Source organism: Pyricularia oryzae, chromosome 1, assembly GCF_000002495.2.
Source record: "Pyricularia oryzae 70-15 chromosome 1, whole genome shotgun sequence".
Lineage (NCBI taxonomy): Eukaryota > Fungi > Ascomycota > Sordariomycetes > Magnaporthales > Pyriculariaceae > Pyricularia > Pyricularia oryzae.
In genome coordinates this window covers 3,072,666-3,087,937 of record NC_017844.1, presented here as the reverse complement: position 1 = coordinate 3,087,937, position 15,272 = coordinate 3,072,666, and the positions used below count along the sequence as shown (strand labels likewise).

The following is a 15,272-nucleotide window of genomic DNA, read 5'->3' as shown; positions in this document are numbered from 1 at the left end:
AGCCCACCCTGGCCGCCCTGGCGTCGTTGCGCGAGGTACCAGGGAGGGGCAATCAATTGGTGCTGCCGTCACGGGAGCTCCAGTCGCGCAAACAATCGAGGCCAGACATCCAAGACTGGGGAAGACAGATCCCGACCGACGGAGCCCTTGCAATGACTTAGTACCAAACAACATCCGGAGAGGCAGCACAGGCCGCTTCTCTTCACATTTCAGGCGTCATGTTTTCCTCCGGCTCGGGGAGCGGCAAGAAGGTCCCTCCGCAGGTAAGGCCATCACCGCCCCACGTTTTCTCTGCTTGGCTTGGCCATAGGCGGTGGCTTCCATTGAGCCTTACTTGACATGCTGACGGTAACGGTCCGCAGCAGGAGATGGTCCAAGTCGGTATGTGAACCCTCCTCACATGCTTGCCCTTGGCAAGTGCATTTGTCTTTCTGCAACGGTCTAGGTTGCTAAAAGCTACAATGGCACGGGGAACAGACCGATCAGAGTATGTTATTAACCCACCAAAGCTTGCTTCCCTAAGACTGACTCGGTATTAGCAGTGCGTCTCCGTTCTGGAGGCAGCCCTCGACTTCGGCGCGGAGTCGGGATGGGAGCAAAGTCGTTGGCGCAGCGTACTCGCACGCCGATATGCTCAAAATTGATGCCCTGTATGCGCTCAGGCGTTTGTATCTGTGTTTGCATATCCTGGTGGTCGTTGCTCTTCAACTAATGCGCACGCGCACATTTGCCCGCCAACCTTAGAAACGTTTCGGGCAGCTCTTCACGACCACAATCCCGACTGCATACACCACCCTCAGCTCCTCTTTCCAAACCGCCGAAAAACATCATGACGTCTCCGCCTTCAAGACCGGCGCCTGGGCTGGGCTCGCCGCCGATCAAGTCGTACGTGAACTTCCTCTCTAGGACCAACGATGACTGGAAGATGGACGAGGGCGATGATTACGAGGATTATGGAGATGACGACGGCGATGACTTTGGCCTCCCCAGCCTTTCCAGCACAAAGAGGAGAAACACGCGGAGGATGGCGGAGGAGCAGGAGAGGAGCGTCAGTCATTCTGGTGTAACAAGCCCACTTGCGATGCGACAATTCGAAGACACTGGCGACATAGCAATTGAGCGACCATCATCTGCATATCCGATATCCAAGAAGAGCGAAGGCAAGATATTACGACCACAGTATAAGGATATTCTGAAAGACCCAGCCAATGCTCTACACCTGATCAGCCACCCATCGACGCCGCACGATGCTACACCCAAGGAAATCGATGCGGCAAACTCCAGGATAACAAGAATCAATAAATTCAAAAAGATACTACAGTCATCCTCGATACCGTTGACAGAGCTGAGGGCTTTGGCGTGGTCTGGGGTGCCGGAAGAAGTACGCGCCATGACCTGGCAATTGCTGCTCAGCTATTTGCCAACAAGTAGCGAGAGGCGTGTTGCGGTACTTGAACGCAAGCGCAAGGAGTATCTTGATGGTGTGCGGCAAGCATTCGAAAGCGGCAGTGGTGTCAAGCCCAGTAACAGTAGCAGCAACGCTGCATCGACGCCGGGCAGGGGTGGCAGGGGCCTGGATGAGGCGATATGGCATCAGATCAGCATCGATGTGCCACGCACGAACCCGCACATTGAGCTTTACGGGTACGAGGCCACACAGCGGTCACTCGAGAGAATACTGTATGTTTGGGCCGTGCGGCACCCAGCTAGTGGCTATGTGCAGGGTATCAACGACCTCGTCACACCGTTCTGGCAGGTGTTTCTGGGTACCTACATTACAGACCCGGACATTGAGAGAGGCATGGATCCGGGCCAGCTACCGAGAGCCGTCCTTGACGCAGTGGAGGCCGATACCTTTTGGTGCTTGACGAAGCTGCTGGATGGCATCCAGGACCACTACATAGTGGCGCAGCCCGGGATCCAGCGGCAGGTCTCCGCATTACGGGACCTGACGGCTAGAATAGATGAGCAGCTGGCGAAGCACTTGGAAAGAGAGAATGTTGAGTTTATACAGTTCAGTTTCAGGTGGATGAACTGCCTGCTCATGCGGGAGATAAGTGTGAAGAACACAATCAGGATGTGGGATACGTACATGGTGAGGATCATCTGTTTCTTCCTACCACGAAACACTGGAGACTTTCACTAACAATCCCACTTCGTAGGCCGAGGAAAACGGCTTCTCCGAATTTCATCTATATGTTTGCGCGGCGTTCCTGGTGAAATGGTCTGCCAAGTTGACCAAGATGGACTTTCAGGAGATTATGATGTTTCTCCAGTCACTGCCTACCAAGGAGTGGACTGAGAAGGATATCGAACTGCTGTTGAGCGAGGCGTTTATCTGGCAAAGTCTTTACAAAGGATCGTCAGCGCACTTGAGGGCGCCATCCTCCAGCCGAAGCCCTTCTATGGGCTTTCAGCTGTAAGAGGATACCAGTACCTAGTTAAAAAGGGTGCTACATAGGGGATAGAAGCCCGCAATCTTAATTTTCCATCCAGCTGGCTGGCTCCGTGCATGTTTGCCGAGTTATTGAGAAGAGTTGTGTCTGTATCACAGCTTTCCGGATTCGGTCATATGATTTGCGTCCCGTAAGCATACGGTATACGACGCTACCAACTTGCTTACTTGCTTGAGGACTAAGGTCGATGCAGATGTTCAAATGGACAGTTGCAGGGGGCACAAGGTACTAAGTCACGTTTATGTCTCGAGGCACAACATGCTGGTAGTTGAGGCCACTGCCCGACGGGATATATCTGAGACAAGAATATGTTACGGAGCATGTCAATATTATCGGAAAGATGCAGGCCTGCATTATGACATGCATGGCGAGCCCGTATACGACGATCGCATGCTGGATGATGTGGTATTTATGAACGTGTAACCTGACATGTAGCCACGCTTGCCTCGGAATGGGCATCATGCCAGCGGATTAGCAAACCAGAAGACTGAATGCCACGGTTCTGGTCGACTGCGAGGCCGTAGGCTTTCATCAGTATTGAGCAACGTGTAGATTTCTACCAAAACCCAGTCCCTACCTATTGCAGTCCAAACTAGGTAAAAAGTATTTGAGGCGTTGCTATCAGTTCTATCCTGTTCGAGCAGCCCCTGGATTACTCTACAGATATCCATATCTTGGCACCATCAACCGTCGGGATGCTTCCGAACCATGCTTGTCTCCTGTGAAACCTCAGTCGAGCAAGTGTACCCAGTGTACTGCTCCCCCTTGTGGCCTCGAGGTAGCACCTGAAGCTGTGCGCCTCGATCCATCCAAGCTGGCTGGCCGGTTCGATGAGTTCTTCGACGACCCAACGAACTCTTGTTTCTCTGACTCTCTCCTGATATGAGTACTGTTCTGGCCTCTATGAGAGCTGTCCGATGCTCATTAAAAACTTACAAGATATGACATTGAGCTGGCAAAGTCTTCATCTGCCTTGCTCCACAAGCTGAGACATCCATTTCGATCAACGGTTTTCTGTTGTGTAACTGTGACCGCCAGAATCGTTCTCTGGTGTTGGTCCACTCCTTTACACATCAGTACCTGCAGACCGGTGTAAGCCTTGCCGAATCTGTAGCCCCCAGTTATCCTTGGGAACATATTTGGTATTAGTAGCAATAGGGGGTGGCTTGTGGTGCTATCAAGGCTGCGCTTGGTACAAGTTGAATTTAACGTATATTTTTTATGATTCTACGCATAGTCTTTTGGTCAGTTCGAGGATATCTTCACTTTTTATGATCAATCAAGCACACTATTGCTAGCAAGCCATTATCATCGGCATGGTGACGGTCGGCGGCAGCATTTGGGTTTCGGTGCAGCTTTGCCTCGGTTCAAGCCTGAGCAGGATGCAACACCGCCAGACACAGTAAAGGGGCTGCTCAAGGAACATGTGTATAAACATATATGGTAGGAAGAAGTTACAGATTACCACCGCACCTACGTACAAGGCATGGAAGTATCCTGCACATAGCATGACGTTTATCAGCCCTGTCTTTACGTCACAACGTATCCAGTGCCATGTAGTAATTTTGGCAAAAGCAACCTCCATAACGTACGGTCAAAACAAAAGAAGCGGCTCTCATGCTTTACCCGCCAACTTTGTATACTACCGAAAACATCAATATCACAAATATGAACATGCCGAGGAATTTGCATCGACAGGCTGGCTATTAGTGAGCCCAGATATGTCATCGTCATTCATTCGGTCCCATATGGCATATCTCGTAGTACATACAGCTGCATGTTGTTATTAACCCGCCCGTCTAACCTGAAAATAGCATAACATAGTTGATCGGGATTCACTACGAGAGATGCCAAAGTTAGAACCACGAACAATACTCGGCAAAAGCCATCGCACAAGCGCTCCAACCGCAAAGGAAAATATGCGCAACTCCAGCGAGTTATCGGCAGGCATCGTCGAAGCACATTTGTACTTATCCGACGGAGAAGCTCAACTTTTCATTGTACTTGTGCCTTGGACTAGTGGGCGCTGACATGCAGGGGACACGCACACAAAAGACATTGCATTGTATTTAGACGATGCACATAAAACAACGACGATGACAATTAGACGTTTCCTATAAGGTGTGGATTTGCTTCTGGGCTAGAACAAGCCATGATCAACGAACGGCAGGCGCCATTTCCGCTAACCGAGCCACGGGCTTCTAGAAAGCAACTAGACCAGATCTAGAAATGGAACGAAGTGTCTGCCTTCCCTAAATCGGTGACCTTGGTCTAAGAAAAAAAAAAAGATTGGAGGACGCGCGAGCTTTCGGTCGGTCGAAAGCAGCTGCACTTGTTCTTAGCCTCATGCCCATGAGCATGCATCATTGTTCATTACTGAACCTGCATCTGCGTGAAAGACCTTGGCAGAGGGCTTTGCTCTTGAATGTTTTTGAGACCAACTGCAGCAATCAGCAAGTATGGAAGTCAGGGGGGCACGGACGGGTAGGCGCCCCAAGCCAAGCCACAGATAGCAATGAAATGCAAGCAAGCACATTTTGGGTGCTCTGTCAAACCTGTAGCCTGTGCCGCCTTGGAGGTTGAAAGCAAAAGCAAAAGCAACAGAAAAAGAGAAAGCAACCCGCGAGCGAGCTTTAAAAAAAAAAAAGCATCCGTGACTGCGCACTGACGTTATTTTCTGTTACTTTTTTCTTTCTTTGCTTTTCTTTCGAATAGGCAGAACCATGCCTACTGGAATTCAATGAATGAACAGGAGGGTGACCACCACAGATGGCAGCCGCGCAAGAAGGACGGATGAACGATATCAAGTTTTCTCTGGGAGCGACCGCCCTGTGTGATGCCGCAGGTCTAGGCGTACAGCAGGCCCGCCGTCATCCACAACATGAGGCCGTAGTTACTTTGGGGCAAACCAAATGTACTTTGTCCACCTTTCCCTTTTTTCCTTTTCACCGCAACGTGCTTTCGGAGGTGTCATCCCACCGCAAAAGGATGTGCAGTGAGGTAAGGTATGTAAGGCATGCTTTGAGGCCAGCTCAGCCTCACTCGATCACTCAATCGCACAAGGGATAAAGTAATGGATTGGACTGGCCTGAAGTGGGATGGCCAAAGTGAAAGATGTCCATCTAGACTATCTAGTCTAGTCCGGTAAATATGTACTTGCTTCTTCTAATCTGTCTGCCCAGTATTTCTACGAGGCTCATTTCCCAGCAGAAAAAGCTGTCACCAAAGCAGCATATAGTTTATAGAGAATACGCAATAGGCAAAGTCGCAGATCTAAAGATACCCGCAGTGTTTGTAAATCGGCGCATCGGGAGTCAACGCGGCCGGGCAGATTGAGGGCATGGCCACATGCCAATAACCAGAAAATAGCACCAGGAGACATTAACGAATCCGAGCCAACTTTTACTGCCTTGCCTTACCTACCTGGGAAGTGAGACCAAGTACCTTTCAAGGCATGTACATACATGGCATCTAACCGTCTGGTAAAAATGGAAATAAAATGGACATCGGCGGACAAAAACCCGCGGTGGAGTCTATGCATTGCATTTGCCTTGAGCTTCGAAGTTTAAGTTTAGCAGTAGGAGCCTTGGCAAAAAGCACAGCGTAGTAGTCTGCAACACAAAATCGGCGGAACACAACAAAACAATTAAAATAGGAATTTAGCAAGACAAGTTACAGTTAGGGGCGGTGGTTTTTTTTTGGCCACAGATAGCGGTTCCAATTTTGGGATTGGAAACCTGTTGAGCAGGCTCTTTTGGCAGCCCATTCGTTCAGCCCATTCTCGGTCCTCGGTATGGGGGAGAGCAGATCAAGGGATCAGACGACGAATAATAGACTACTGGACGGTACCCTACTGTAGTGCAACTAGCTACAACCTACCTGTATTGGCTGCGTGGAGTTACTGGAGTGAAGGGAGATTTTCTTGCCGTTGTTTGAAGAGACTTGTCATGTCTATTGGCTCCCACCAGTGGGGGTTTTCTCTTCTTCATTTATTTTCTTTTACTTTATGTTATTCTATCACAATTATTTTTTTCCTCTTCCTCCTGTTCTTAAATCACCCTCTCAGTCCTTGTTCGTCCGAGTTGACATGGGCCGGTGTCCGGATGTCGATTGCTCCATCGACCGCATGAACTAAGAACCGGTTGAAACACTCAAAAAGTCCAGGCGACGTCGCAATGCCCTTTTGGTTTCTTTTTTTGGCGTCAGACTCTGAATCTTCATGCATGTCATGTCAGGCCCCCGCCTGGCCGCCGTCATCCGATAAAGTGGATTGGTTTTCTCTTTCCCTCTTTCTTTTTGGTCCTGCTATCCTATCTGCTAAATACGTTGAGGAGAGATGATGGCTGCAAGCCACACATTGGCAATGCACAACAAGGATAATGGTTCAAAGGGCCAAGGACAATACGGATAGAAGATGAAAGAGAGAAAATATACAGTCATCATTGTTCAAAGGCAATCGCCAATTGGGTTTCGCCGTTCCTGTGATTATTTGCGCAGTAGGCCTCCTTAATTCTTGTCATGCGACTCGTGTCCGCAAGCAGCCGCAAGTGGCGGCTCTCCGAGCAATCGCTATGGTGAACCAATTGGCGTCGGTCCATGTTGAGGGTCGGGCGCCGGGTGAGAAGGGAACATCCCGCAAGCTACCGCAAGGGTCCGGCGAGGTGTGGAAAAGTCGCAACCCCACTCGGAACCCTCAGGTAGACACAGACACACGACACCCACCCACCCGCAGTCCCACACACCCCCAGTTACTATAGTAAGTTTTGAGATGCAGCACAGCCAGGCTGAAACATGGATCCCTTCAAAACTCCAGGAGCCAATCGGGCGTCAACTTTCTCAACTACAACGAGGTGCAAAGGAAAAATAAATAAATAAGTAAATAAAAAAAACCCCTGCCCCAAGGATCCAAGGGGGCCAACGGCTGATACGTCGCCCGCTCCCAGACCTTACCTTATTCGATTTTACTATGTAGAGCCTCTATTTTTCACAACATACGTCCAGAAAACATCAAGCACGGTATATTGTCAGCAGTGCTGGGAACAATTGAGATGGCTGCGAGTCGTGAAAGTCGAGGCGAACGAGCTGCGAAAGGGACGGGATGGACAAGCTGTCAAACAACCCCGACTTGAGGTGCATACCTACCCAATCGTCTAGCTGACGACTGAAGTTCGCCTTGCATGAGTTCGTAACTGGGGTTATGGTAGGACAACTCCATGCTACAAACTTGACTAGACCAGACCTAGAGAATCCGAGCACCGGATAGCGCAAGAAGCTAATGGAGCAACCAAAGGAGAATATGCCTAGAAATCTCGTAATACTCCTAGACTAAACTTGTTCTAGCTCTTAGGCCCCCCCGCACTCAACCAAGAGTATTCTATTTTTTTCTCTGACATCAAACCGGATCCGGAGAGAAGGACTGGGCATTGCACTTGTCAACTACCTACTTACGAATACGTGCCCAGCCTTTTAAATTACTAGAAGAAGAAGAAAACAACATTTGAGCTGAACTAGATGAGTTACGATGTAACCAGACGAGCTGCAGGCGCTGATATTTTGCTGCTGATCTCCATACTGTCGTATAATCCTCCACATCATCCTAAAGCGGCATCTTTCTGTCCAACTCTCACGCGACAGAAGCTTAAGTTGATGCTGACGAACATGTGCCGAACATTGCCACCCGAACACAGAAAAATCCAGCAGATGGGACGCTGGCGATCATCCAACGCGGAGAGGCTGCCCCCCCAGGTAAGGTATACTGCTTACCACCTATAGGTAGGTAGTAAACTGGGCATGGGATCATTTCTAGAAATAGTTTAATTAGCACAGCGACCTATCATCCAGGTTGTTTGCATACACTGCACATCTCCACTTTGATCTTTTTTTTATTTATTGCAGCAGGAGGGCTGAGAAGTAACTATGCCGGTACGTGTAGGGAGCACAAAAATAAGAATCCTGGAACATCAGACTGCTGGGCTGCTTGAGGAAACCAAGAAACCCAAACCATGGTGCTTTTTGCTTGGCATCCAATCCATCCCATTCGTGGCTGAAATTACCCAGTAACGCCTGCCTGCCTGCCTGCCTGCCTGCCTGCCTACCTACCTGCCTGCCTTGCACGCCATCCCCTTCCCCTGGGTGATCGTAGCCCACTATTCCACAGATACTGTACCACTGTAGTAAATATGGGTCACTCTGGTTTCCAGAAGTCTCAAAGTGACCAGGGATCCACTTAACGGCCAAACGACGGCGACCAAGCCGTTGGACGTTGATACTCATTCGTTTTTACTTTGTATATTTTCCCCTCCTTTTCTCAATTTAGTTTTCTTCGGGTAAAAAGATGGCATACAATTTCTCCTTCCCTGTGTCTCTATCGGTCCTATTGCTAACTTACTACCGAAAAGTAGGTATGTACTCGTTTTTTTTTACCTTTATCAATATAGCACAACCTAAAGTCTGTCCGACTCAGAGCCTTCGGAATCACTCCATGTGCTTTCTATCTACTTGGTAGGTTGCGAATAGCAACTCACATGCGAAGAGATACTGTCATCGATACTTGCACTCTCCCTCTTTCACGTACAGTATGACACTCAAGTACGGAGACAGCTATGTCCGTCCCCGATTGTTCAATCAACCCCCCCCCCCCCCCCCTTCCTCCTCCTCCTGGACCCAGCACCGGTTACCTTGTGATAGCCCGGAAGATTTCCACTAACATCCCAGCACGCCACAAGGGGCAGCCTTCCGACCCTCGAACAACTGGGTTTAAACTGTGCCGATACCGACCTGGAGTCGATCCGTATTCCGTTTTGAGACGTTTACTTTTTCGAGCTTCCCTACATAGTCCAATCTTTTTGCCCCCTCCCCCTCGCCTCTTCAAGGACGATTCAAGAACAAGGACGGGACGAGCTGGAAATAAGTCACCCCAGACGTACATCCCCATCTCTTCTTTTCTTCACCTTACGCTTCCTCACACGAGTCGATCGTATTTTTTCACCACATATCATTATTAATTTGTTCGACCCCGTTGGCTTTTTGGTTCCAACAGGTCGCAAACCACCAAGCTCTTTGAGAGGTACGCGCCCACCTCCTCCACTGCCAACCCGTCCACTTAAGACGACTTTATTAACGACTCTCTCTCCCGGCCCCAGAGCGTTTCGCGTGTTTCAATCCCAGTTCGGCCTGTCAGTGCGACTCTCAAACGTCGATCCAGTCGACAGGTCTGATAATCATATCAGCCTGGGTTCGTTGATTATTGGGCTTAGGGCTTGTAGACGCGTGTCACACATAAGTCTGGGATCTCCCGCAACAGCAAATTCCCCTATAACCCTCTCCATTTTTGACCACCTTCGTCTCTGCGACGCCCATGCGGAAGCCAAGGCAGATCCTCCCAACACAACGGATGAGACTATCGCACACCGACTGGCGGATATAGTCGCGCAGCAAAAAAAAGGCTTTTTTTCCCTCTACTTGATTTTTTTCTCTTTCAGCAACCTTATCGACGCCGACTCTGAATGAGTATATACACACTCTTCATCGACGACTTTTGCAGATGAATGCAGTGCCACACCTTGTAAACAAGGACCGCGCATCATTCCTGATCAACTTGCCGTCACCATTGCAAAGCTTGAAGCCCGCAACTTTCCTCTGTGAGGATTTGTGACATTCGCTGCTGGATTACTCGCGCCAATCAGAGATATTAGGCGCAACCAGGTGTAGGACGATCTTTGTTATTCGCGAGACAGATCTCCTGGGGATATCAACATTGTCAACATTTCATTCTTCTTCTTTTCGTGGACCTGCTCTTTTGATTTCAGGTCGTTGGAGCAAGGGATAGCTGGCACTCCTGTGTCCCAGCTCGTCCCATCTTTCAGGCGACGTCCCCTCAGCCCTCGCAAGACAAAATGGACGTGACCTCGCTGTTAATACCAGCAGGTGCTGCGGGCAGAATGACACAACAGCAACAGCAACAAGACCCATTAAACATGACGCCAACACCATCAATCATCACCAACACGACGGATCCTTCCACCGGAGTTGTCACTCCTCAGTCTGAGAAGGAGGTCTCGCGCAGTAATAGCGAGTCCCGCACACCCAACAGGAGCAGAACACCATGGGATGCCGGTGGCTACTCTCTGCCGCTAACTCTGGATACTAAGCTGATCCGGACACAGCTGGCGACCAAGCCAGTGTTGTACGGCGAGTCTCCGACACAGGAGCATCACCACATGGAGCCCAGCAGTCCTCACTCGCTCTCGAAGCACAAGTTTTCCGACAGCCACAGCAGTTTAGCATCATCCTACACAACGGCCTCTTCCAACAACTCTGGAACGCACTCTAGGATATCATCTCTGTCAACCGTCAGCGAGTTCCAGCCGATGAACCATCTAATCAATGAGTTTTCATCACTCGAGGCCAAGATGTCCGACGAGAACGACAGAAATAGCAGTAGCAACAGCAACGCAACTGCCATCCACGATGACCCCAACTCGCGGGTGATGATGGGAAACGACTCGGACCCATTGGTCGACCCAGCATTGCAGCCGCTCTCTCCCTTCACGTTGAACAGCACTTCTATGGAGCTTCAAAACTCGGCAGTCATGGCTCATTCTAACGAGGGTGACAATGGCTTGAAGTCGGAACAACCTAGATCGCATCGTGCCCAGTCGCCATCAGATGCGATACTCTTCAACAGCAACCCAACAAACGTGAGAGAACCGGTGATGGACATGGGGAGGTGAGTGACGCACTTGTTTTTTTTTTCTTTCTTGCCTTTCCCCCCCTCCATCAGAAACCACACGAGCAGTGCACCGCTACTATTCACAGGCGTCACGTGGACCCCCAGTTTCCACCTCAAAACGTCGGGATGAAAGATGCCACCTTATGCCTTCTGTGCGCAGAGAATCAGACAGTTAGTCACTGCCTCTGCAAATGGGAAGTATCTATACCATGCTGGATGAACTACGGCGTTTGTCCAATGTTCCATTCCGAGATTCTACTTTCCCATCACCCATATTTTCCCAGAAGCCGACTGGTCATGACCTACAATATCATCAAATTTGGGTCAGTTGTTGGTCATGAACAACTAGGTCGTAATTGTCGATTTTGCATCAGTCTTCATCTCGCACTTGGTATTTCTGCACTTCCTCAGTTTGCCTGTTCCACAAAGAAAGCCGGCTTTTGAATCGCAACGCCGAGCGAGCTTTCTTCCCCCCCCCCCAAGGTTTTCTGTTTGCCGTACAGGGAAAAAAAAAGAGCCAGCCTGATCTGTGGTTAGTTCCACTGCATATTCTTCCGCCTCGAAGCATCGTCATCTAAGTCGGTCGGCAAAGCTCTGAGAGAGAGAATCGGTCAGGTGCGCAGCTGCCGGCGCAGGAACATTGCTTCATGTAATGCACAACCGCTTCAACCAAACCTTCACCGCGCTCTGACCCCGTTTACCTCGCCCGTGTATATGCACCTGGTCATGGTGCATAGCCGTGCTTTGAAACGTTTATCGCGCACATCAGCACAGTCTTTGTGCTTGTCTACCTTAGTCTCATCCCCCCATCCCCCCCGTCATCTTCTCGATGATCATGGATTGAATTGTTCCTTTGTTCATCCCCATCCAAGTCACTGCTAACTCATGGATGCCATCGACAGAAGAACCAGTGACACGCTGGCCTACGGCTACCAGCCGGGTCACAAGAGGTCGGCCTCGGCGCCCGACTTCCCAGCTGTCCGGGCGAGGTATCAACCTTCGGGAGGCTTCGCAGCGCCCATCGTTGAGCCTCCGACCTACTCGCCGTCAATGTCGTATAACCAGTCCTTTAACATGTTTGATCAGCCACGTCGAGTTTCAAGCCCTTCGGATGAGGATGGTTACGGTGAAGAGACAGCCAGCTCAGCCACCAGAAGCGACCAGACGGTTCCAACAACGGCCTCAACGGTGCCTGCCACACAGCCTTGGGAAAATCCAACGGTCGAGGGACCTGAAGAAGACCGCGATGCTGAGGATCCTGGAGCAGCCTCTGACTACGATGAAGAATCTACTCCCAGGTGCCTTTTTGGTGTAAGGCCGTGTGACACGGGCTCGCAGCTCAGAAAGGCCGTCTCTCACATCTTTGGACGCAACAAGCTCTGCACGAGGCAAATCCCCGACAATGCCTGGGTTCACTACTGCCGGAAACACTACCAGCGCAGCCGCTACCGTGCGGGTCCAGACTACTCTCTCACACAGATTGGACTCGTCATCCGCCAGATCAACAAGATTCGGAACTGGAGCGATTACAACGTTGCGCACAACCGCTCTTCTGGCGTTGTCACTTCGTGGCGGCTACAGCTCCGCAAGCGCGAGGAGAAGCGCCGAGAAACAAAGCAGCAGCTTTCGCAGGTTGGAAAGAAGCGTAGGCGGGTGGATGGCGAAGGCTATGAGGAGGACGAGGAAGATGACGAAGGCCAGCCCGGCTCCGCTTCAAGAAACTCAGACTTTGCCACGCAGCAGGGTCAAGCTCCTCCTCAATGGCTGATCGAGAAGCTTGGTGATGGCTACACCACGGACGAAGTACTGGGAATTGCCCGTCGTCTCAAAGACGAGCTCGAAGCCGGCACAACCCGTCTGATTCCTGACATCGAGATTCTCCCCAACATTACTTCCGACAGAGCTGAAGAGCCCAAGCCACGCACAAAACCCCAGCGACGCGCTCCTCCCCAGCCCTCCCGCGTCCCGCCCTCCCGGTCTCGACTGCCACCCTATGGGTATGGCCACCGATCCACCCTCAGCGAGTCGAGCCGGGGCGCTAGCCATCTGGACCACCTGCAAGACGTCGTTGGTATGTCGCACTGGGATAATCCCAGCAAGCGCCAGCGCGGCACTGAGTATGGCCAGGTGCGAAACCCATGGGGTCAACAGCCGACCACGACACTTCCCATTCGATCATCCAATGACCCCAGCGCATTTGGCGGATCCCTCGGCACCGCTTCGCACTCGCAAAACCTGAGCACCGGTGGGTACGGATACGGCATGTCGATGCAGCGTCCTTCCCCCGGCTTTCCTACCCCAACCAGCTTGACCCCTTCGGCTTCTTGGGATACATCCACGAATCGGTTGCCCAACAACCAGTACGGCAGTGGAACCATGCAGTCGGCCTATCCCCAGCTGGGCTCAGGTTCATCTACCGCGAGCAGCACCATGTCATACGGTTACGGGACATCTTACAGCCAGCCCGCGACTCAGCAGTCTTTCTACAGCGGCTCTCCCTATGGAAGCAGCGCAGTCCCGCAGGCAAGCGCACAGCCACGAACCAGCAACCTGTACGGCGATGCCTGGGGCAACTACAACCAGACTGGCACCGACAACACTTTTAACCAATCCGGCCGCATGAACGGACAAAGCCCCGCACGCACGCACCAGCGGCACGTAAGTGCGCCATGGCCGAATTCGAGTATGAACATGACACCCACATACCAGTTCACCAACCCCGGCGCGGTGCCCCAGTTCGCCACGAACAACTCGGCTCTAGACCCCAGCCTGGGCGGCTCACACCAGCGACGATCTTCGATGCCTCACAACCAGATGGGGACTGTCGGGCACAACAGCGGACTCAACACACCTCAAATGACGCCTGCCATCCGTAGCGGAAGCGGAAGCGAGCACGAGACCTCACAGTCGTACGACCCTCATCGGCCTCCTAGCAGCAGCGGGAGGTACGACTACGCCACAACTCACCGGTGAGGTTTGTTCCATGTTATCGGAGCATGCTCTTCAAGTCTGTCTCTGAATGGGCTTCACAGTACCGTTCAAACCTTTACAACAAGTGCCGGAGACAGAAGTTGCTCTTTTCTCTATTTTGACTGTAGATATTTTTTTTCATGTACAACTTTTTTGCTATCTGTTCTTCTATATTCTCTCGTTGTTGTTTTCATCTTTGAGGCTTGATGGCCGCGATGTTTTTGCCTGTTTCTTGTTCGTCTCCAAGCCGTGTACATTTGCGCTTTAAAATACCTCCGTTCGCTATCATGATGGGATCTCTTTTGCGCTGGACTATGGAATTACTATTTCTTTTTTCTTTACTTTGTAGGCGTTTTGCTAGATGTGGAAAAAAAAATTCTCGGATATTTTTCTTCTTTTCTATCCTAAGAAAAGCATCCCAGATCACAAGCGAGTTTCAGTGGAGAGATTCACATCCCTCAACGCGAAAGCTGAACCCCGAGACAAAATTAAGAGTTATTTGTTTGCATTTTGACTCTTGTTGTTGGCGCCTCTTGTTGTTTGCTCCTTTGAAGCGATGGACTTTTTCTATCCTGTTCTACTTTTTTGACAGTCACGAAGCAGGCCGTTGCGTGTTTTCCGTTTCCCCTTTTATTAGTTACAGGGTTTAGCCCGCTTCAAGGCTTTTTCTCAAATAACAAAAACAGTTTTTGTCAAAAAAAGGCATTACCAAAAAAACAAAAACCACTGTAGCTTCTGTAAAACTTTGATGATGTACTTTCCCTGGTCTTCATGATTCGCTATCGCAACACTATTCATCTACTACGTACATAGGTACCTGATGTTTGCTGGTATAAGCACAGTATATAATATCTGCCAGCGTAGACAGTGAACGGCTACCATTAATCGGATGATTATTAATCCTACCACTATACAATCTAGGGTGTATCTTTTTTTTCCTTTTTTTTTCTTCTTTTTTTTTGTTTTTCTTTCAAAAATGGACATTGGGTCATAAACTTCCGCGAGCTTAAATTTGATACCGTGGTAACAACCTGGGTCTGTTCCCGGAGATTTCCGAGAGCAACCCAAGCTCGTGGGCCAAAAGTGATCCGATCGGACCGTCGAATCTTGGGGTT

At 50.4% G+C, this 15,272-nt stretch overlaps 3 protein-coding genes across 3 annotated transcripts; 2 read left to right on the top strand and 1 right to left on the bottom strand.

The window, feature by feature from the left end:
- The first annotated feature begins 42 nt into the window (after nt 1-42).
- Nucleotides 43-2,496, top strand: MGG_06874 (TBC1 domain family member 22A). The gene is made up of 5 exons (XM_003709553.1): nt 43-263; nt 363-487; nt 540-650; nt 745-2,095; nt 2,163-2,496. The coding sequence occupies exons 2-5, from the start codon at nt 462-464 to the stop codon at nt 2,421-2,423; spliced, it is 1,749 nt and encodes a 582-aa protein (XP_003709601.1). The 5' UTR covers nt 43-263; nt 363-461; the 3' UTR covers nt 2,424-2,496.
- A 612-nt stretch (nt 2,497-3,108) lies between these two features.
- MGG_16199 (uncharacterized protein) lies at nt 3,109-3,404 on the bottom strand (the record flags this gene model as incomplete). Its single annotated transcript, XM_003709552.1, has 2 exons — nt 3,109-3,357; nt 3,393-3,404. The coding sequence occupies 2 exons, from the start codon at nt 3,402-3,404 to the stop codon at nt 3,109-3,111; spliced, it is 261 nt and encodes an 86-aa protein (XP_003709600.1).
- Nucleotides 3,405-9,836: 6,432 nt separating this feature from the next.
- On the top strand, nt 9,837-14,200 carry MGG_16198 (uncharacterized protein). The gene is made up of 2 exons (XM_003709551.1): nt 9,837-11,184; nt 12,090-14,200. The coding sequence occupies exons 1-2, from the start codon at nt 10,352-10,354 to the stop codon at nt 14,158-14,160; spliced, it is 2,904 nt and encodes a 967-aa protein (XP_003709599.1). The 5' UTR covers nt 9,837-10,351; the 3' UTR covers nt 14,161-14,200.
- Nucleotides 14,201-15,272: the final 1,072 nt, after the last annotated feature.

Excerpts from the sequence above, each read along its gene's own strand:
- MGG_16198 (XM_003709551.1), top strand. The coding sequence starts at position 10,352 with ATGGACGTGACCTCGCTGTTAATACCAGCAGGTGCTGCGGGCAGAATG. Across the intron at positions 11,185-12,089 it reads CCGGTGATGGACATGGGGAG|AAGAACCAGTGACACGCTGG; the intron begins GTGAGTGACGCA and ends TGCCATCGACAG.
- MGG_06874 (XM_003709553.1), top strand. The coding sequence starts at position 462 with ATGGCACGGGGAACAGACCGATCAGA. Across the intron at positions 651-744 it reads ATGCTCAAAATTGATGCCCT|AAACGTTTCGGGCAGCTCTT; the intron begins GTATGCGCTCAG and ends CGCCAACCTTAG. Across the intron at positions 2,096-2,162 it reads GGATGTGGGATACGTACATG|GCCGAGGAAAACGGCTTCTC; the intron begins GTGAGGATCATC and ends CCCACTTCGTAG.